This window comes from Ornithorhynchus anatinus, chromosome 18, assembly GCF_004115215.2.
Source record: "Ornithorhynchus anatinus isolate Pmale09 chromosome 18, mOrnAna1.pri.v4, whole genome shotgun sequence".
NCBI lineage: Eukaryota > Metazoa > Chordata > Mammalia > Monotremata > Ornithorhynchidae > Ornithorhynchus > Ornithorhynchus anatinus.
Genome location: NC_041745.1, coordinates 41,893,621 through 41,915,499, shown reverse-complemented (window position 1 = coordinate 41,915,499; position 21,879 = coordinate 41,893,621). Strand labels below are relative to the sequence as shown.

The 21,879-nt window shown below is 48.5% G+C and overlaps 1 protein-coding gene across 3 annotated transcripts in view; it reads left to right on the top strand.

The window, feature by feature from the left end:
- The window catches only part of PGM1 (phosphoglucomutase 1), a 40,001-nt gene extending 18,499 nt beyond the window's left edge, over positions 1-21,502 (top strand). For all 3 annotated transcript variants that reach the window (XM_029046500.1, XM_029046501.1, XM_029046499.1), the window contains 10 exons: positions 664-826; positions 1,170-1,316; positions 2,276-2,401; positions 3,333-3,523; positions 5,992-6,146; positions 9,036-9,151; positions 13,899-14,034; positions 16,680-16,863; positions 18,809-18,943; positions 20,968-21,502. In XM_029046500.1, the coding sequence (XP_028902333.1) occupies positions 664-826; positions 1,170-1,316; positions 2,276-2,401; positions 3,333-3,523; positions 5,992-6,146; positions 9,036-9,151; positions 13,899-14,034; positions 16,680-16,863; positions 18,809-18,943; positions 20,968-21,057 (1,443 nt within the window). In that variant the 3' untranslated portion in view covers positions 21,058-21,502. The remainder of the gene's footprint in view (positions 1-663; positions 827-1,169; positions 1,317-2,275; positions 2,402-3,332; positions 3,524-5,991; positions 6,147-9,035; positions 9,152-13,898; positions 14,035-16,679; positions 16,864-18,808; positions 18,944-20,967) is intronic.
- The last annotated feature ends 377 nt before the right edge of the window (positions 21,503-21,879 follow it).

The following is a 21,879-nucleotide window of genomic DNA, read 5'->3' as shown; positions in this document are numbered from 1 at the left end:
GAATTAGAACCCACGACCTTCTGGCTCCCAGGCCCGGACTCAATCCACTGATCTGGCTCCCTACCTCTTAGTGGCATTGGTGATAGTAGGGATTATAAAGTGCTTGCTTTGTGCTCGTGCTGATAATAATAATAATAACTATGGTTTTTGTTAAGCACTTACTATGAGTCAGGCACTGTACTAAGCGCTGGGGTGGATACAAGTAAATCGGTTTGGACGTAGTCCCTTGTCCCGCCTGGAGCTCACAGTCGTCATCCCCATTTTACAGAGGCACACGGGGAAGTGAAGCGATCTGCCCAAGGCCACACAGCAGACAAGTGGTGGAGCCGGGATTAGAACTCATGACCTTCTGACTCCCAGACCTGTGCTCTATCCTCTACGCCGTGCTGAATAAAAAATAAGTGAATTCAGTTACATCCTCTGTTTCACAAAACTGTGAGCCCTGGGAGGAACAGGGACCATCTCCGATCTGAATCGCACAGTGCTTGGCACCTAGTTGCATTTAATAAACTATTATTATTATTATTTACTAATTTCAGTATGACTTTGTACCGTGATTGGCACCATAGAAGCCGCAAAAAGAATAATCTCAAAGTCCTTGCGTAATCTTATGTTTTCAGGTGCGTTAGTTACACGGCGTGCTTTCTGGATTCTTTTCCTCAGATCGGTCGCCTAGTAATTGGGCAGAATGGAATTCTTTCCACGCCAGCTGTGTCCTGTATCATTCGAAAAATCAAGGCCATCGGTGGCATCATTTTGACCGCTAGCCACAACCCTGGGGGACCCAATGGAGATTTTGGCATTAAATTCAATATCGCCAATGGAGGTGAGTTCTCCGTTGTCACCCAGCTGAGCGGTGGAAGCAGGAGCCACCGTTCGACCTGGTGACACCTGGTTTCTGGTCCTAGCCGCTGCTATCTCGCTGTTTGATCCTGAGCCGGGTGCGTGACCTCTCCGGTCCTCTGTTTGTAAAATGGCATGGCAATCCCAATCTTCCCCCTTTAAAGAAACAGCAAAAATATTGCTACATAGTCCTTCACAAACCTTTCATCGATGCGAATAAAAATGAAAGCTAGTTACTCGCAAGCTGGATAGAGGGCAAGCGTCCTTAATTACGGGCCAGCGGTCTCAGGGTCACAGAGTCCACGTTGCTGTGCTTTGATTTCCAGGTCCCGCTCCCGAAGCTATCACCGAGAAAATTTTCCAAATCAGCAAGACAATCGAGGAGTACGCAATTTGCCCAGACTTGAAAGTGGACCTTAGCACCCTGGGAAAGCAACAGTTTGATTTGGAGAACAAGTTCAAGCCATTCACAGGCATGTTCCATCCTCCCCCCACGTCACCTCAACGCTTCGATTCCCTGCCTCGCTCGTAAGGTGGAATTGCTTTGCTTTGCTTTGGGAGGATTTTGGAAAAATAATTGATTCGGGTTTCTCTCCAGTTTCCAGAGTAGTGGTGTACTGGGGTAGGATATGAGTTGATCACCTGGGACAGTCGATTGTGAAACCATCAATCGGTCAATCAATCAATGGTATTTATTGAGCATTTACTGGATGCAGAACACTGTACAGAGTACTTGAGAGAGTACAGTGTAACAGAGTTGGTGGATGTGAGCTTTGTTCTCACACGCTAGGCGGGGAGAGAGTCACCGAACGCATCTGTGTAGGTCCTGAGGTCACTGTCTTGTATAATAATAATAGTGGTATTTGTTAATTATATCTACTTCAGAGCTTGGCACCTAGTAAAATGCTTAATAATTACCATTATTAAAGGGACAAGGGCAAACCCTCGGAAATACTAATAATAACAATAATTATGGTATTTGTAAAGGGCTTACTATGGGGCAGGCACTGTACTAAGCACTGGGGTGGATACAAGCAAATCAGGTTGGACACAATCCCTGTCCCACGTGGGGCTCACAGTCTCAATCCCCATTTTTCAGATGAGTTAACTGAGGCCCAGAGAAGTGAAGTGACTTACCCAAGGTTCCGCCACAGACAAATGGCATAGTGGGGATTAGAACCCATGACCTTCTGACTTCCAAGCCCATGCTCTATCCACTAAGCCGTGCTGCTTCTCTGGATGGGTGGGCGTAAGAGCATTAATGGCACCAATCGATCCTGTTTCTTGAACACTTACTCCATGCAGAACACTGAACTAAGCACTCGGGAGAGCACACTGGCCTTAGTCCACAAGGTCCCCGTCTTTAAGGAGTCAGTCTCGTGAGTTCGATAGGAGTGTGGTTTCTATCAGCTCTTTCGCTCTGCTTCCTCAGTGGAAATCGTGGACTCGGTGGAGGCGTACGCTGGCATGTTGAGGAACATCTTCGATTTCAACGTGCTGAAAGAACTCCTTTCCGGTCCCAACAGCCTAAAGATCCGAGTCGACGCCATGCACGGAGGTACGGAAACCCTTCCGCTCTCTGCTTTGGTTTTCGCGGGAGGCTCGGAACCATTTTATGCTGTCTCTTTTCACCTCCCCGGGTTTTTACGGGCCGTGTCTGGGATGCGCAAGGGTGTCCCAGAAGTTTTGGGCAAAGAGCCCTGTCCCTAGCCTGCTTGTCCGTGGATATATTAAGGGCTTACTATGTGCCAGGCACTGTACTACGTGCTGGGATAGATACAAGCTAATCAAGTTGGACACAGTCCCTGTCCCATATGCAGCTCACAGTCTTCATCCCCATTTGACAGATAAGGTAACTGAGGCCCAGAGAAGTCGAGTGTCTTACCCAAGGTCACACAGCAGACAAGTGGCAGAGCCGGGACTAGAACCCAAGTCCTTCTGACTCCCAGGCCGGGGGTCTATCCATTAGACCGCGCTGCTTCTCTCAGAGGCTTCATGAGTAACGTCTGATGGTCGGCAGTGTCATCTTGGAAGCAAAGGATAGATTTATTTAGAGAAAGTCTGGGAGGACGGTACCCATCTCCAGCTGGAGGTCTGATGAAACACAGTTGAAAGAGGATGTGGACAAGCCTTGGGTTATTCTGACTAGAAGGCCCCTACAAGATTGAGCCCCCTGTAATCAATCGATTATATTTATTGAACGCTTACTGTGTGCAGAGCACTATACTAAGTGCTTGGGAGAGGACAGTATTACAGTAAACAGACACATTCCCTACCCTCATTGAGCTTACACTCAAGAGTGAGGGGAGGCGGACGTTAATATAAAAAAATAAATTACAAATCTGGACATAAGTGGTGTGGGGCTGGGAGGGAGGATGAATAAAGGGAGCAAGTCAGGGAGATGCAGAAGGGAGTGGGAGAAGCTACGTGAAGTGGTTTGGGAGAATTTGTTATTCACCATGGTGGGTCTGCTTCGGTTCTTTCCCTAGTTATGGGCCCGTACGTAAAGAAGATCCTCTGTGAAGAGCTGGGAGCCCCGGCGAATTCGGCCGTCAATTGTGTTCCTCTAGAAGACTTTGGGGGTCACCACCCCGACCCCAACCTCACCTATGCCGCTGACCTGGTGGAGACCATGAAAAAGGGGGAATACGACTTCGGGGCTGCATTTGATGGAGATGGGGTATGGAATGGTTGGTTTGGAAAGTCCCAACCACCCCTCTTCCCTCCAATCTGCCACCAACTGAAAGATTGGTCAACCAATAGTATTCACGGAGCACTTACTATGCTCAGAGCACTGAACAAAGTGCTTGGGAGCACATAATAGAGTTAAGGAGGCCCAGGTTTGGGATTTGAAGTGGGTTGTTATGAGTTAATCAACCCATGATAACGAGCACTGTACTAAGCACTTGGCCTAGTGGATAGAGCACAGGCCTGGGAGTCAGACGGACATGGGTTCTAATCCTGGCTCAGCCACTTGTCTGCTATGTGACCTTGGGCAAGTCACTTCGCTTCTCTGGGCCTCAGTTTCCTTATCTGTAAAATGAGGATTAAATCCCACTCCCTTCCACCTAGACTAAGAGCCACATGGGGGACAGAGACTGTGTCCAAACTGATAACCCTGTATCTACCCCAACACTTAGAACAGTGCTTCACACGTAGTAAGCATTCAACAAATGCCATAATTATTATTATTATTATTATTACAGTATTCTGTGCATAGTAGTAAGTGCTCAATAAATACCTTTGGCTAACCGATTGCTTATACAAATTTAAGCTCTTGTTATTTTAAAAGACTCATTTACTCTCTCCAGGTTTTCTCTCTCTCTTCTTGGAGCGAGGGCTTGGTTTTTCCTTTTAGAAGAAGCTGTGAGGGTAAAGGTTCAGAGGTTTGAAGAGGAGTAAGAATAATTCATTCAATAGTATTTATTGAGCATTTCCTTAGTGCAGAGCGCTGTACTAAGCGCTTGGAATGTACAATTTGGCAACAGATAGAGACAATCCCTGCCCAATGGCGGTATTTATCGAGCACCTACTTAGTAGTAAGGCACAGTGCTAAAAACCTGGATACCAACACGAGAAATAAGAGAGACATTCTCTCCCCGAAAAGAGTTCACACTCAAATGGGGAGAGACAGGCCTCAAAGTATTTCAAAGTCCACTAATCAGAATTAGTAATTGAATGTTTAGTTGAATAAATATGTACTCAAGTGCTTGGGGTAGGAATTCAAAAGTACATCATCATCATCATCAGAAGAAGAAGAATGATATGATGCATTTACTAGGTGCTAAGTGCTGTGGAAAGTTTTGGGGCGGGTACAAGCTAATCAGAAGGGACCCAGTCCCCATCCCAAACAGGGATCTCGGACTCAAAGGGAGAGAGAGCAGGGATTTCAGCCCCATTTTACAAGTGAGACCCTGAAAGATTAAGTGATTTTTACGGCAGGTTGATAACGGCAACTAGAACCCTGGCATCCCATCTCCCAGACCCATGCTGTCTTTCCACGGCGCTCCAAGAGATGAGGGTATTAAACCCAAATCCAGCGTGCTCCATCTTGGAGGAGGCTTGTAACTGCTAAGCATCCAGGGTGCTGAAAATCCCCTTAAAACTGGCAGTGTTTTTTAAATTCAGCCCAAAGCAATTCATCAGATGGCTCAATAAATACCACTGATTGATTCGTGCAATTTTACCATGCAAAGGGTCTTTTTTCTGGGCCCACTCTGTGGTGCTCGCTGTACTTTGATTCCATACTCATTCATTCAGTCCTATTGATTAAGCACTTGGTGTGTGCAAAGCACTGTACAAATAATGTTGGTATTTGTTAAGCGCTTACTATGTGCAGAGCACTGTTCTAAGCGCTGGGGTAGATACAGGGTAATCAGGTTGTCCCACGTGAGGCTCACAGTTAATCCCCATTTTACAGATGAGGGAACTGAGGCACAGAGAAGTGAAGTGACTTGCCCACAGTCACACAGCAGACGAGTGGCAGAGCCGGGAGTCGAACCCATGACCTCTGACTCGAAGCCCAGGCTCTTTCCACTGAGCCACGCTACTAAGCACTGGGGAGAGTAGAGTAGAACTAAACAGATACAGTCCCTGCCCACAGCAAGCTTGAAGTCTAGAGGGGGAGACAGATATTAATATAAGTTTCACATCTTCATTCAATTGTACTTATTGAGCACTTACTGTTTGCCGAGAACTGTACTAAGCTCCTGGGAGAGGTCAATATAATAACAGACACATTCTCTGTCCCCATGAGTTTTCAGTCTTAAGGGGAGATGGACATTAATATAAATAAATTATATGTCTTCATCCATTCAATCATACTTATTGAGCACTTACCGTGTGCAAAGCACTGTACTAAGCTCTTGGGAGAGTACAGTAGAACATTAAACTGACACATTCCCTGCCAACAATGAGCTTAAAGGCTAGATGGGGAGACAGAGATTAATATAAATAAATTATGTCTTCATCATTCCTTCACTCATATTTATTGAGCACTTAAAGTGTGCAAAGCACTGTACTAAGCCCTTGGGAGAGTACAATAGAACAATAGACGCATTCCCTGCCCACAGCGAGTTTACAGGCTAGAGCGGGGAGCCAGAAATTAACAGAAATCAAGAAATCCCTCCCCATCTCGTTTCCCCAAAGGATCGGAACATGGTTCTGGGGAAACACGGCTTCTTCGTTAACCCTTCGGACTCTCTCGCCGTCATCGCCGCCAATATCTTCAGCATCCCTTACTTCCAGCAGACGGGAGTCCGTGGCTTTGCCAGGAGCATGCCCACCAGCGGAGCCCTAGATCGGTAAGAACTCCCAAATAATCCCTCCTGCCCTCTGTTTCTTCGCCCCCTCTCTCCCTCCTTTTCTGTGGAGTTTGTTAAGCACTTGCTAGGTGTCAAACACCATTCTGTGCACTGGAGTAGGTACAAGACAACCAGGTCAGACTCAGACCGTGTCCTGCATGGGGCTCACAGTCTAAGTAGGAGGGAGAAAAGGTGTTTAATCCCCATTTTTACAGGTGAGGAAAGTGAGGCACAAGAGAAGCAAAATGACTTGCCTTAGGTCACACAGCAAGCAGTTGACAGAGCCGGGTTAGTACCCAGGTCCTCTGACCCTGGGGCCCGTTCTCTTTCCACTAGGCCATGATGCTTCTTATTGGTCGAGGGCTTACTATATGCCAGGCACTGTACTAAGCATTAGGGTAGGTACAAGCTAATCAGGTTGGATGCAGTCCCTGTCCCACACGGGATTCGCAGTCTTCATCTCCATTTTCCAGATGAGGGAACTGAGGCACAGAGAAGTGAAGAGTCTTGCCCAAGGTCACAAAGTGAACAAGGAGTGGAACCGGGATTAGAACCCTTCTGAGTCCCAGCCCTGTGCTCTATCAACTTGGCCTCCACCTCCCCCCCTCCCCCCCTTTACTCCTCTCTCTGCTTTTCCTTCCCTCCTTTCCTTCTTCCCTTTCTTTCTTCCACACCTCTCCCTCTTTTTCTCCTTTCATCTCTGCTCTTCCCTCTCTTTCTCTTTCTCTTCTTTCCTCCCTCCCTCCCTCTCTTCCTCTTTTCCTTCTTCTGCCCCATCTGGTCTCCCTCCATCCCTCTCTTTTCCTCTCCCCCTCCTTTGCTTCCTTCCTCCTCCTCCTTCCCTCCATTTCTCCTTTTTCTCTACCTTCCTCATCCCTCTCTCTCCTGTATTCCCACCCTCTTCCTTCCACCTCCCCTCCCTCCATTCTTCCCTTCCCCATAGGACTGCTTTTTCACCCTAATATACCACTTGTTCAGGAAGTTGCATCAAACAGTATTTTCAGTGTATGAGACTCCCAACTGCCTGACCAGACCAGAACTCGAAAAAGGAGTATTCTGCTTGACCTTGGTTTTTGTTGCCCTAAAACTGAAAGTATTTTGGCATCTGACATTGTAATAGTTGTAGTAGAAATAGTAATAATAATAATTATGGTATTAAGCTCACACTATGTGCCAAACACTATTCTAAACACTGGGGTAGATACGAGGTAATCAGGTTGGACACAGTCCCTGTCCCACATGGGGCTCACAGTCTTAATCCCTATTTTACAGATGAGGTCACTGAGGCCCAGAGAAGTGAAGTGACTTGCCCCAGGCCTTGGGAAATACAAAAGAAAGAAATGACACATTCCCTCGATTGTAAGATCGTTACGGGCAGGAAATGTGGGCCTACCAACTCTGTTATAGTGAACTCTCCCAAGCGCAGTGTACAGTGCTCTGCACCCAGTAAGCGCTCAGTAAATATCATTGATTGTAGGAACTTGCACTCCAACAAGGAAGGCAGGCAGGCATTCACAAATGGAACAGTGTTAGTGTTCCATAGGGTTGAAAATGCAGTGCAAAATTCACTGGGTTTCCTTCTGCTGTTCACCCAGCTCCAGGAGTAGGCAGTGTCTCCTTTCCCTGCCTTTGCAGTCTCCTCCTCTTTGCCCAGAAGGATGGAACAATTCTGTCCTTATCATTATACTTATTCAGTGCTTATTTACACGCCAGACACTGGACTAAACTGGGGGTAGATTTGTAATTAGTTCCAACACGGTGCACGTCCCACTTGGGCTCATAACCCAGAAGTTAGGGAGAGCAGGTAGCTTAACCCCATTTTGCCCATGAGGAAAATGAGGCTAAGAGAAATTAAGTGACTCGCCCAAGGCCACACAGCAGGCCAGTGGCAAAACTGGCATCTTGACTTCCCACTTGACTATGTCATGTTAATGTTAGTATTTTGTTAAGCGCTTACTATGTGCAGAGTACTGTTCTAAGCGCTGGGGGAGACACAGGGTCATCAGGTTGTCCCACGTGAGGCTCACAGTTAATCCCCCTTTTACAGATGAGGGAACTGAGGCACAGAGAAGTGAAGAGACTTGCCCACAGTCACACAGCTGACAAGTGGCAGAGCCGGAGGTCGAACTCATGACCTCTGACTCTGAAGCCCAGGCTCTTTCCACTGAGCCACGCTGTTTCCCAGTCGTGTTGCCTGCTGTCTTGTTTCGTGCCGTCGAGTCATTTCCGACCCATAGCGACACCATGGACACGTCTCTCCCAGAAGGCCCCGTTCTCCATCTGCGATCGTTCTGGTAGTGGATCCGTAGAGTTTTCTTGGTAAAAATACGGAAGCGGTTTCCCATTGCCGCCTTCCACGCAGTAAACTCGAGTCTCCGCCCTCGACCCTTCTCCCATGCCACTGCTGCCCGGCATGGATGAGTTTTGACTTGTAGCTGATTGCCTCCCACTCGCTAGCCACTGCCCGAGCTAGGAATGGAGTAGGTCTGCCTCTACTTGATCCTCCCTCCTGTAGCTGAGACTGGTAGAGGACTGGAAACTCTCCAGTTACGACCCTGAGAGGAGTTGCTGTACCGGACTCTATTTCCAACGAGTTTGATTTCTGACATGCTTGAAAAGAATCGATCACAGTCGCTTCATATAACATGGGAAACAGTCATCTGAAATCATTTTCCTCTCACAGAGGTTATAATAGACAAGGGTGCCAAAAGAGTTTTTTTGGTTGTTTTGTTTTTCTTTACGCTTTTCCACAGCACGTACAATTTTGTTCCCCTCTGTCTCGGGCTAAATTGGCTCCTTAATCACCGTAACTGCGACACATTCCATTATTTCACCTGGGCGCACGAAGCGCTCCGTTGTGATGTAACCTTTACTTTCGTGCCTTTGAAGGGTGGCCCACGCGACAAAGATCGCTTTGTACGAGACTCCGACAGGCTGGAAGTTTTTCGGGAATTTGATGGATGCCAACAAGTTGTCCCTCTGTGGAGAGGAGAGCTTTGGGACCGGTGGGTAAATCTGCTTTGCCTGACATCTAATCCCTCTCTTTTATTCATATTAACATCTATCTCCCTCTCTAGACCGTAGGTTCGCTGTGGGCGGGGAAACTATCTACCAACTCTGTTACATTGTACTCTCCCAAGTGTTTAGTGCAGTGCTCGGCACGTAATAAGTCCTCAATAAATACGTTGCATCAATTAATTGATTATCCCCTAGAAACACCAGGAAAGATGAAGCCGCATGGCCTAGTGGATAGAGCACAGGTCTGGGAGTCAGATGGACCTGGGTTCTAATCCCACTTCCACCACTTATCTGCTGTGTGACCTCGGGCAAGTCGTTTCACTTCTCTGGACCTCAGTTACCTCATCTGGGAAAATGGGGATTAAAACTGTGAGCCCCAAAAGGGACAAGGACTGTGTCCACCCCGATTTGTTTATATTCACCCCTGTGCTTTTACAGTGCACGGCACATAGTAAGCGCTTAAGAAATTCCATCATTATTAGATGAATTGCGGAAGCTTGCTGTTGAAATAGCCAGAGTTGCGGCTGCTTCTAAAGTCAAGACCCTAATGATAATTACTGTGGTATTTGTTAAGCGCTGTACTAAGCGCTGAGGTAGATACAAGCAAATCAGGTTGGACCCAGTCCCTGCCCCACATGGGGCTCACAGTCTTAATCCCCATTTTACAGATGAGGAAACTGAGACACAGAGAAGTGAAGTGACTTGCCCAAGGTCACACAGCAGACAAATGGCAGAGCCGGGATTAGAACCCGTGACCATCAGACTCCCAGGCCCATGCTCTATCCACTACGCCATGCTGCTTCCCCACTATTTACTTCTAAGTCACTGTTCAAACGATGGGTCTGTCAGTGGTATTTATGGAGTGTCTACTTTTCGCAGAGCACTGTACTAAGCGTCTTGCCTGGAAAGGGATTTCCAAAGGCCTGGTAGGAGAGAGGCCGGGATCCTTTCTTCCTCTCCGCCACCACGACAGGGAATGGGAGGCTCTCTACTGATTGACCAGTCGTTTGAGGGACTGATTATCTGTCCAAAGTAAGATGAAACCGAGAGGCAGTAAATTCCTTTTTAAAACGATGGCAGTTTCTGTGCCCTTGTTCGTAAGAATCAAAGGATGCTGAGAACATCTGGGAAGAGGCCCCCCATCTTGAGGTGTTAGTTATTAAGGCGAAAACTGTTGGCATAGGGCTAGTTTGCCCCCCCCCCCCAGCTCCATAGCTTGTGGAGATGACTGGGCCAAGGTGCCCCGTGAGTAATAATAATAATAATTATCACTGTGGTATTGTTAAGCGCTTACTATGTGCCAGGCCCTGTTCTAAGAGCTGGGGTAGATACAAGGTAGTCAGGTTGGACAGTCTCTATCCCACATAGGGCTCACAGTCTTAATCCCCATTTGACAGATGAGGGAACTGAGGCCCAGAGAAGTGTAGTGACGTGGCCAAGGTCACACAGCAGACAAGGGGCAGAGTCAGGATTTTAGAACCCAGGTCCTTCCGACTCCCAGTCCCGGGCTCTATCCACGAGGCCACGCTGCTTCGCTAGGGCACGCTACTTGGCTGAGGAGTGTAAACTAGGCCAGGTCATCCGAGCCCGGGGACTTTGGGGAACCATGGAGCAATTCCGGAGGAAACCCTTCTTCCCTGGAATGGGGCAGTCTGTTCCATGGGTCGTATTCTGGGCGCCAAGGGTGCTGTCCATGGACACTCGCTTGTTCTGGATTGCTCAGCCAGGTAGAACCATACCAGACCCAAACTGCACAGTTTATTTCTGTTAAAGTCCGTGTCCCTTCTAGACTGTAAACTCGCTGTGGGCAGGGAATGTGTCTGTTCTGTTGTTCTCTTGTACTCTCCCAAATGCTCACTACAGTACTCTTCCCACAGTAAGTGCTCAATAAACACGACGGACTGACTGACCGGCGCTTTCCCGGCCACCAGTTTCTGCCCCCTGCCCCGGTGACGCAACCCTGTGGCTTCCACGATCCTCCCCTCACCCTCCCAACCCTGACTCGACTTGGCAGTCCCCGCTAAATCCCCACCACCACACCCTCCCCCATCCCCGGGAGCTCCTGCCCCTGGCAGCCGAGACGGGCCCGGGTCCTGTTTCGAAATGGAGGTGGGGCCCTGTCTGGCTTGACTTGGCGGGGTTGGCTCAGCACTGGGGGCAAGGCCTCGGCTCAGGGTACCCGCCCGTCCGCCGCCGTGCTTGGGCCAGGGGGATCAGGGCCAGGTGTGCCCGTCGCCCCTGAAGAGAACCAGGGCCTTTCCTCCCCCGGGAAGGTGTAGGGTTGCACCACCCCCTCCTCCTGTCGGCTCTCTTGCCCAAGTCGAAGGGGGCCATGATCCTCCTGACGGCTCTCACGTCTTCCCGCTGCTCGAGGCTGGACGGTTTTCTGGCTGAGGGAGATCTTGCCTTTTCAGTCATTCATGCATTCATGCAATCATATTTATTGAGCGCTTACCGTGTGCAAAGAACTGTACTAAACGCTTGTGAGAATACAGTAGAACAACAGACACATTCCTGCCCACAGTGAGCTCACAGTCTAGAGGAGAGGCTCTCTTCCCCCAGTGACGGAATTATAGCTCTTTGTTAAAGTCCCCTACCACATGCAAGGGTGAGGACATGGGGGTCTCGTCGCTCTCTGAAGCAAAGGTGGGGGAAAAACCAGGTTGACCTGGCTGATACATTATGATGGAGAGCCAGTTGGCCCTGCTGATCGATTGCTAAATGTTATGGATTTTTTTTGGTGATGTTTTTTACTGTGTTCCAGGCACTGTACTAAGCGTTGGGGTAGAATCAAGGCACTCAGGTTGGACACAGTCCCTGTGCAACATGGGACTCATGGTCTTGATCCCCATTTTACAGAAGAGGGAACTGAGGCACAGAGAGTAATAATAACAATGGTATTTGTTAAGCGTGTACTTTGTGCCAGGCACTGTACTAAGCACTGGGTAGATACAAACAAATTGGGTTGGACACGCTCCCTGTCCCACGTGGAGCTCTTAATCTCAATTCCCATTTTACAGATGAGGGAACTGAGGTCCAGAGAAGAGAAGTGACTCACCCGAGGTCACACAACAGACACGTGTCAGAGCCGGGATTAGAACCCACGGCCTCTGACTCCCAGGCCCATGTTCTTTCCACTAGGCCACGCTGCTTCTAGACTTCAAGACTTTAAGTTCCTTGAGAACAGGGACAGTGTATCTTGGGCATCTACCGTCCTCTCCCAAGCCCCTAGTAGAGTATTTTGCACTCAGAAGGAGCTCAGAGGTAGCACTGATGGGTTGTCTGGGTAGGAGGGAGGAAGAGAGTCAGGAACAATTGTGGCCCCATGTGGGACAGATGATAGCTTTAATCCCCATTTTACAGATGAGGCAACTGAGGCCCAGAGAAGTGAAGTGACTTGCCCAGGGTCACACAGGAGACAAGTGGCAGAGCTGGGATTAGAACCCAAGTCCTTTGACTCCCAAACCCGTGCTCTTTCCTTTCCTACACGCTATGACTAGTTGTTGATGGTCCATTGGTCCCATACCTGCAGTGGAGGGGGAGACCGACATATTCAGTCCTGATCACGTTAATTCCCTGAAGCCCCAACTCAGGGCTAGGCCGGCCTCGGGCCAGACACCCCCTCTCTCCCTCTGAAATCCGGCCCCTCCTTCACCCGGGTAGCTGGGTCATTCCCGAGCTGCCGGAGCTCCGCTCCGTGAGGCGATGCTGACATTTGTCTTGGTCCTCGGCCAGGCCGTATCCCACCGGTGCCAGGGCCGCTGTCCCGAGAGCGATGCGCTGATCAGGCAGAAGCCAAGTGACAGGTGGCGGGAGAGGCCGCCCATTCAGCAGGGCGACTCGTTGGAGCCGGGGGGTGGAGGGCGAGACGGGGGCACCGGCTGGCTAAAAAGGCTCAGGGCAGGTCCGAGCCCACAGGCCTGGAAACCTGCTGTCCGTCAGTCAGTCAGTTGTATTTATTGAGCACTTACATGTGCAGAGTGCTGTATTAAGCACTTGGGAGAGGACACTGCAACAATATAACGGATACATTCCCTGCCCACATTGATCTTACAGTCTATCAGAAACTCCTGGTGAGAAGGGGCCTCAGTTGTTCATGTCTCCCTTCCTCCTAGTCATTTATTCATTCATTCAATCACATTGATTGAGCGCTTACTGTGTGCAGAGCACTGTGCCAAGCTCTTGGGAGAGTACTTGTCTTGTCGTACGCTGTCGAGTTGTATCTGATCCCTCTTCTCGAGGAACTTAAAGTCTTAAACTCTAGAAGCAGGGTGGCCCAGTGGAAAGACATGGGCCTGGGAGTCAGAGGACGTGGGAAAGGCTGGGGTAGATACAAGAGAATCAGGTTGGATTCTCTGTCCCACATGGGGCTACCACATGTAATCCCCATTTTACCCATTTTACCGATCCCCATTTTACCGATCAGGTAATTGAGGCCCAGAGAAGCAAAGTGACTTACCCAAGGCTACACAGCAGACAAGCAGCAGATCCGGGATTAGGACCCAAGTCCCTCTTATTCCCGGCCCGTGCTCTATCCTTTCAGTACAGCACTCCACCCACAATAGACTCTCAGTCAGGATTCTTGATGATCCCCTAGACTGTAAGCTTCTTGTGGGCAGGGAACGGGTCTTATCAGCTCCTTCGCTTTGTACTCTCCCGAGCGCTTAATACAGTGCTCTAGTCTAGTGATGACCAGGATGCTATGGACAAAAACTTGGTTTTTTTCCTGGCCAGGCTCTGACCACATCCGGGAGAAGGACGGCCTGTGGGCCGTGCTCGCTTGGCTGTCCATCGTGGCTGCCCGCAAGCAGAGCGTGGAGGACATCCTCAAAGATCACTGGCAGAAGTTTGGGCGGAACTTCTTCACCAGGTGAGTAACAATCCTGGGGGAAGGGCAAAGGGGGTCTCCATGCCCAGCCTCAATCCTCCACTCAAGATGGTCCCGGGCGGGAAGGGAGAGAATTCCCGGCTTCCCGACATGATTATTTCTGAGGAGATTCCCCTTCCAGCCAATGAGATTGGGTCATTCATTCAGTCAGTCATATTTATTGAGTGCTTACTGTGTGCCAAGGACTATGCTAAGAGCTAGGGAGAGTTCAGTGGAAAAATATATTGACATGTTCCCTGCCCACGATGAGCTTACAGTCTAGAGGTGGGGAGACAGACTTCAATACAAATAAATAAATTATAGATATGTACATAAATGCTGTTCTGCAGGCCTCCCGTCTCTCCTTTCTTTAAATTATAATAATTATGGTACTTTTTAAGTGCTAACTACGTGTGAAACACTGTTCTAAGTGCTGGGGGAGGTACAAGTTAGGTGGGACACAGTTCCTCTTCCACATGAGGCTCATGCTCTTAATGCCCATTTCACATATGAGGGAACCGAGGTCCAGAGAAGTGACTTGCCCAAGGTCACACAGGAAACGTGGCAGAGCTGGGCTTAGAACCCAGGTCCTTCTGACTCCCAGGCCTGTGCTCTATCCACCGAGTCATGCTGTTTCTCATGGGTTAGTAGGTAGCGCTTGGCTCCCAGTCAGCCCGTCGTATTTGTGGGGCATTTATTGTGTGCAGAGCACTGTACTAAGCACTTGAGATGACAGAATTGGTAGAAATGATGCCTACCCACCAGGAGCTGACAGTCTAGAGGTCCTGCCACCAGCTTTCTTGAGAGCCAGGAAGATTACATGAGAAGCAGAGGAAGCTTTGCCACTAGACTAGTAAACTCCCTGAGGACAGGGGCTGTCTCTTTTCCCCTCCATCTCTACTCAGTATATGCTCAGTTACAGTGCTCTTAGTACAGTACTCTTCACCCAGCAGCTGCTCAGTAAATTCTATTGAGTGAGAGACCTAGTGAATCACCACAGAGATAATGTAACATCGTACAAGACGTACTGAATAACCCTTTGATCTTCCTCGAGGGGAAAAGAGAAACAGCGTAGCCCAGTGGCTAGAAAATGGACCTGGCAGTCAGAAGGACCTGGGTTCTAATCCCGGTTCCCTCATCTGGAAAATGGGGATTGAGACTGCGAGCCCCATGTGGGACAGGGACTGTGTCCAGTGTGATCTACTTGTATCCACCCCAGTGCTTAGTACAGTGCCTGGCACATACTAAGTGATTTATAAATACCATTACAAAAGAAGCAGGAGAAGATTTCCTGCCCACGAGGACCTTATGTTGTCCTACTTTCCCAGACTGGATTGAGACAGTGGCTGATGTCTAGGAAGGATTTCTGACCCGGCACTATAGTGGTGGCGCATTGGCGATTGCTTTTAAACCTCTTTCTTCCTTCTGCATCTCTTTATCCATCCTGGAGCTCTTCCGATTAAGCCCAGAGTGATGGTCAAGCTGGAATAGCTTAGAGATGTCGGCTCAAGAATCTCCAGCTTTTTTGCTTTATTTATACTCTGGAATGACTAAGAAATTGGGGAATTATAACCCTGCTCACTTTGTCAAATTTAGAGTAGTGGTAATAGTAGTCTGAGTAATGTATTACTGAGCACCTACTGACTGCAATATACTGTACTGAGGACTTGGGAAGAGAAAATATCCCGGAAACACAAGACACATTATCTGCCTCTGAAGAGCTTACGTTCCAACAGGAGAGATCGACTTAGAGGTATTCGCACACAGTGGAATCAGAATAAATGAACTTGAAAGTTCAGTTGGATAGATATACACTTCGCATATCTAAGCTGAGGATAGGCATAAATAAATAACTGCAAAAGGCAGCTGAAGCGCTCCCTCTATCAGACTGTTATCCCCTTGAAGGACAGAGACTGTGGCTGAGACCTGATTAACATGTACCTTCCCCAGTGTTTGACACATAGTGCTCAACAGATACTATTATTACTAATAGTAATTACTAATAGCAGTGACGGTACTGCAGGGAAGGGAAGTAAGGGAAGGGAAGGCAGAAAGGGAAGCAGGATGGCACAGTGGCTAGAGCACAGGCCTGGGAGTCAGAAGGTCATGGGTTCTAATTCCCCGCTCCACCACTTGTCTGCTGTGTGACTTTGGGCAAGTCACTTCACTTCTCTGGGCCTCAGTTCCCTCATCTGTAGAATGGGGATTGAGACTGTGAGCCCCACGTGGGACAGGGACTGTGTCCAACCCCATTTGCTGGTATCCACCCCAGTGCTCAGTACAGTGCCTGACACATAGTAAGTGCTTAACAAATACCATCATTATTATTATTAATTATTATTCCTATTCTCCTTTCTACCTTCTTTCCTCCCTTCTTCTTTATTCTCTTTTTCTTCTTCCTTTCTTTCTTTCTCCTTAAGGATTGGTAAATTTTGAGATGCTGATAATTAGACAGGGAAGGCTTATTGGAAAAGATGGGATTTTCGGAGGGCTTTGAGGGTAGGGAGGGTTAAGATCTGGGAGGACATGGGGGAAGGGTATGGCAGACCCTGGGAACACAATGTGAACAGAGTCAGAGGCAGACAAGAGTCGGGTACTGCCTGCCCTGGCCATGGAGGCCCATGTCACCTCTCCGTGGTTCGCCCCAGGTATGACTACGAAGAAGTGGACGCCGACGGGGCCGCCAAAATGATGAAGGACCTGGAGACGCTGATGTTTGACCGGGCATTCGTGGGGAAGCAGCTCTCCGCCGGGGACAAAGTCTACACCGTGGAAAAAGCAGATAACTTTGAATATAACGATCCTGTGGATGGAAGCGTGTCGAGAAATCAGGTAGGGACAAGAGCACGGCCCGGCTCATGGGCCTGGATCTTTTGCTGCAGGCAGTAGCTGTAAGAAACAGTATTCATTCACTGATTTATCCATTCAGTCGTATTTATTGAGCACTTACTGTGTACAGAGCACTGTATTAAGCTCTTAAGGGAATACAGTACAACAATAGACACATTCCCTGCCCACAACAAGCTTACAGTCTAGAGAGGGAAACAGACATTAATATAAATAAATAAATAAATTACAGTTATATACATAGTATATAAGGTAGAGTAGTAGTTTTGGAGCAGTAGCAGTGTAGTGTAGTGGATAGAGCTCAGGCCTGGGAGTCAGAAGGACTGATTTCTAATCCCGGCTCTACCACTTGTCTGCTGGGTGACCTAGGGAAGTAACTTTACTTCTCTGGGCCTCAGTTCCCTCATCTGGAAAATGGGGATTGAGACTGTGAGCCCCACGTGGGAAATGGACTGTGTCCATCCTAATTATCTTGTATCTACCCTAGCTCTTATTACAGAGTGTGGGACTGTGTAAGCGCTTCACAAATACCATAAAAAAAAGAAGCTCTAGTATACTAAGCTATATTATACTAAGTGCTTGGGAAGCACAAGACAAACAAGTGGTATATTCCCTGTCCACAAGGAGCTAACACTCTAAATAGGGAGACAGACATACAAATCTATCAATCTATCAATTATTGAGCACTTACTATGTGTAGAGCACTGAACTAAGCGCCTAAACGGTGATTCCACTCTAAGTAAAAGAGAAGGGACAGCTGAATAGACCCATACATCAGAGTTGGCAAAGCCTCAGGAGCTGAAGAGCCGCAAACCCAAAGCGGAATGTGCCTGAGGGTGGCCAAGAGCGGCCTGGCTTCATAGAAAAAGTAGTGCTTTGACTTGCCTTTTTTTTATGATATTTGTTAAACGCTTACTATGTGCCAGGCACTGTACTAAGCACTGGGGTAGATACAATCCAAGCAGACTGGACACAGTCCCTGTCCCACAAGGGGCTCACAGTCTTAATCCCATTTTACAGATGAGGTAATTGAGGACCAGAGAAGTCAAGAGACTTGCCCAAGGTCACAAAGCAGACAAGTAGCAGAGCTGGGATTAGAACTCAGGGTCTTCTGACTCCCAGGCCTGTGCTCTAACCATCAGGCCATCCAGCTGCTGCTGCTACCACCAGCATCCTCCTCCCCTACCCACTTTTAACCTGCTCCACCTCCACTTTGGATGCAGTCAGAGAAACCATCAGGGTGGTTTTGAAACGGCAGCGGGAGTTGGGTGGGAGTGGAGGTTGAATTTTGTCATTTTGGGGATTTTCAGGGCTGTGTTTTTTTAGTAATTCCCCCCTGTGGCTTTTTAACATTTTTCACAAAGGAGATAGGTTGGAGCACTTAGGAAAAACACCCAGATGGAGGGAAAAGTCAATATATCCGTGTCAGTGGAATAGTGCTGCTATTTCTGTGGAACACATCATGCCTTAATTTACAAGGTTGCCTTTGAGGGGAGTTGGAGGTGGAATCAGAAAACAGAATTTGGGGTTCAGATTGCTTCAGCTCTGTGTGGGTCTACAGGGTCAGCCATGGGGTGGGATTCAAAAGAGACGAGAGAGAGCAAACCATTGCCTTGTCTTATGCTATAGAGGCATCCCTGACCCATAGCGACTATATGGACACATCCCTCCTGGACATTCTATATCAACCCTAGTGCTTGGCACAGAGTCAGCACTTACAGAGATAGTCATTTTTTTTAAAAAGTCACCGGCAGCAAGGTGATAAGAGTTTGTGAGAGGAGAAACCCCTGAGTCTTGGAACCTAATTGCTGCCATTTTGGAAGAAGTCCCTTGACCTTACCCTCCTACTTTCAGAACTCCCGATCCCTTTCCCCCCGGTTTCCTGCTCCACGGATAACAGCTGTCTGTTCCTCCTCTCCGCCCCACCCAGGGCTTACGGCTCATTTTTACCGACGGTTCCCGCATCGTCTTCCGGCTGAGTGGCACTGGGAGTTCCGGGGCGACGGTGCGCCTCTACATCGACAGCTACGAGAAGGACGATTCCAAGATCTACCAGGACCCGCAGGTAATCCTGATGGCTCCTGCCCAGTCACTCTCTCTGGGCCTGGTGAGCCAGAGAGGAGGGTCACAGCCTCCGTGATGCCCAGTGTCTGAACCTGGAGCTTCCCTCAGTCTCCCTCTTCCAGAATCCTTAAAGAGCCCTGTCCTGTCCCACCCTGCCTGGGAAGCACCATTTCCCTCAGATTTATCACCTGCTCCTGATGCGGGTGGGAGATTGGGTCCCAACTCTGACCCGAGAACATTGGGATTTCATCCAGCTCCCCTTTTAGCCATTAGTTGCTGAGAGGTGGTGTGGCCTAGTGGAAAGAGTGTGGGGCAGAAAGCCAGGAGATCCAGTTTCTAATCCCAGCCCTGCCACTAGCAGCTTTCTCTGTGAATTTAATCACATCACTTAAAATCTCTGAGCCCCTGTTTCTCACCTATAAAATGGGGATGAAATTCTTGCCCAACCCCCAGAATGAGAGCCTTGTGTGATGATCCTATCTCTACTCTGTACAGAACCTGGTACATAATAAGCACTTAGCATTCATAATTATTAGTAATAATAATAATAATTATGGTATTTGTTAAGCGCTTACTATGTGCCAAGCACTCTTCTAAGGGTTGGAGTAGATACAAGGTAATTAAGTTGTATACCCACAGTCCCTGCCCCATAAGGGGCTCACAGTCTTGATCCCCATTTTACAGATGAGGTAACAGGCACACAGAAGTTAAGTGACTTGCATAAGGTCACGCAGTAGATATGTGACAGAGCTGGAATTAGAACCTAGGTCCTCGGACTCCCAGGCCCCTGCTGTTTCCACTAGGACACACTGCCTCTTCCCTCTCCAGTTGTTTTTCCCCAGAACTGCCAAGTCCTAGCTACCTCATAGTTTGGAGTCTGATCTCCTACCTTTCTCCTACCAACACCATCTGCATAGCCACCAGCACTTCAGTCATGATGTTACTTGTTTGACTTTCTAGTCCTATAGGTTCTGGCTGTTTCCTTGGGTGTTTTTCAAAAAAAAAATCCCAAGATGGTGTGCCCTCTAATGAAATGATGGGCTCTCTTTCACTAAGAGAGCTTTACCATTGCCATTTAATTATAATGAATTAGGATAAGAGGATGGGAGAACAATCCCACCTTGAATTTATATATCATCTTTATTTTTCCCAGCTATTTGTTATTTGTCTCCTTTTGCCATCCCACATAGGGATTTGAAGTAGGGAGAGGCAGGTAGTATTATGGAACTTATTATGGTCTTACTAAGTGCCAAGCAGTGTCCCAAGCCCTGGGGTAAATAAATACAAGATAACCCTATTGGACATTGACTCTGTTCCATAAAGGTCTCGCCATCTAAGAGGGAGGGAAAGCAGGGAATTTATCCCCATTTTCCAGATGTGGAAATTGAGGTCAGAGAGGTGAAGTAACTGGCCCAGTCACGCAGCAGATTAGTGACAGTGCCGGGACTAGAACCCAGGTCTCCTGACTTCCAGCTCCTTGCTTTTTCCTGTGAGGAATTCTGTTGAGGAAAAGCTAAAGGCTAGAGAAGCAGCATGGGGTAGTGGATAGAGCTCAGGGCAGGGAGTCAGAAGGTCATGGGTTCTAATTCTGAGTCTGCCACTTGTCTTCTGTGTGACCTTGGGCAAGTCACTTCACTTCTTTGTGCCTCAGTCCCCTCATCTGTAAAACAGGATTAAGACTGTGAGCCTCATGTGGGACAGGGACTGTATCCAACCCAGTTAGCTTGTCTCTACACAGACTCAGCACTTAACAAATACCACAGTTATTATTAATGTTATTATTATTCTACGGGCTGGAGAAAAGAAGGCTGATGGAGATGCCCCACATCCTCTGTACTTGGAAACCTGAGGTGTCACCCATCAGCATTCAGAGGCTGTTTTGCTCTTAATGATAATAATTGTGGTATCTGTTAAGTGCTTACTCTGTGCCAGGCACTGTACTAAGCACTGGGGTGGATACAGGCAAATGGGGTTGGACACAGTCCAACTCTTCCTCCTGCTCTTGACCTGGTCTTGTCGTCCCAGGTGATGCTGGCTCCCCTCATTTCCATCGCCCTGAAGCTCTCCCAGCTCCACGAAAGAACGGGCCGTTCTGGACCGACCGTCATCACGTAGAAGGAGCGCCACAGCCACGTCCGCGGACACGGTCCAGGCTTCCCTTCATGCATCCTTCCCCCATAACACCTTCCTTAACAGCCTCTTTGAGAGGCACTACAAAATATCAAGGGAGCCAGATGCCCAAAAGAACGTCTCCTCCAGCACGGCGTTCTCCCGCCCCGGGGCCCTGTTCTGTTTCGGTGAGACCAGCGTGCCAGCATGGGTTCCCTCTGGCCGCCGTAGGGCAGACTTCAGCAAGCCACCCCCGGCCCCGAATCCCCCCATCCCCCCGTCTACCTCGGCATTCTGAGCGACAGGAGGGCCCGTTTGGGAAGGGCCCTCGCCAGCTCTGCAGGGGTCCCGAGAGCCACGCTTCTGGAGACGGCCCCGCTCCTCCGTTTGCCCCAAGCCCCTTCCCTCCCGCAAGCGTTACAGGATATTAAAGAGAAATGGGTTAGCGTGTCTCGATGTCTTTCTCCTCTTCGGAATTCCCTCGACTTGAATCATAATGGCCCCTCTGGTTCGTTTCCATGGTCTGGCCTGGTCAGGAATCCCTCATTCATTCATTCATTCATTCATTCATTCAATTCACTCATTCAGTCATATTTATTGTGTGCTTACTGTGTGCAGAGCACGGTACTAAGTGCTTGGGAAAGTGCAGGACAACAATAAGCAGACCCATTCCTTGCCCACAACAAGCTTACAGTCTAGAGGGGGGAGACAGACATAAATCAATAAATTAGAGATAAGGATATAACTGCTGTGAAGTCTGGCCACTGTAGGGCAGACCATTCATTTATTCATTCATTCAATAGTATTTATTGAGCACTTACTATGTGC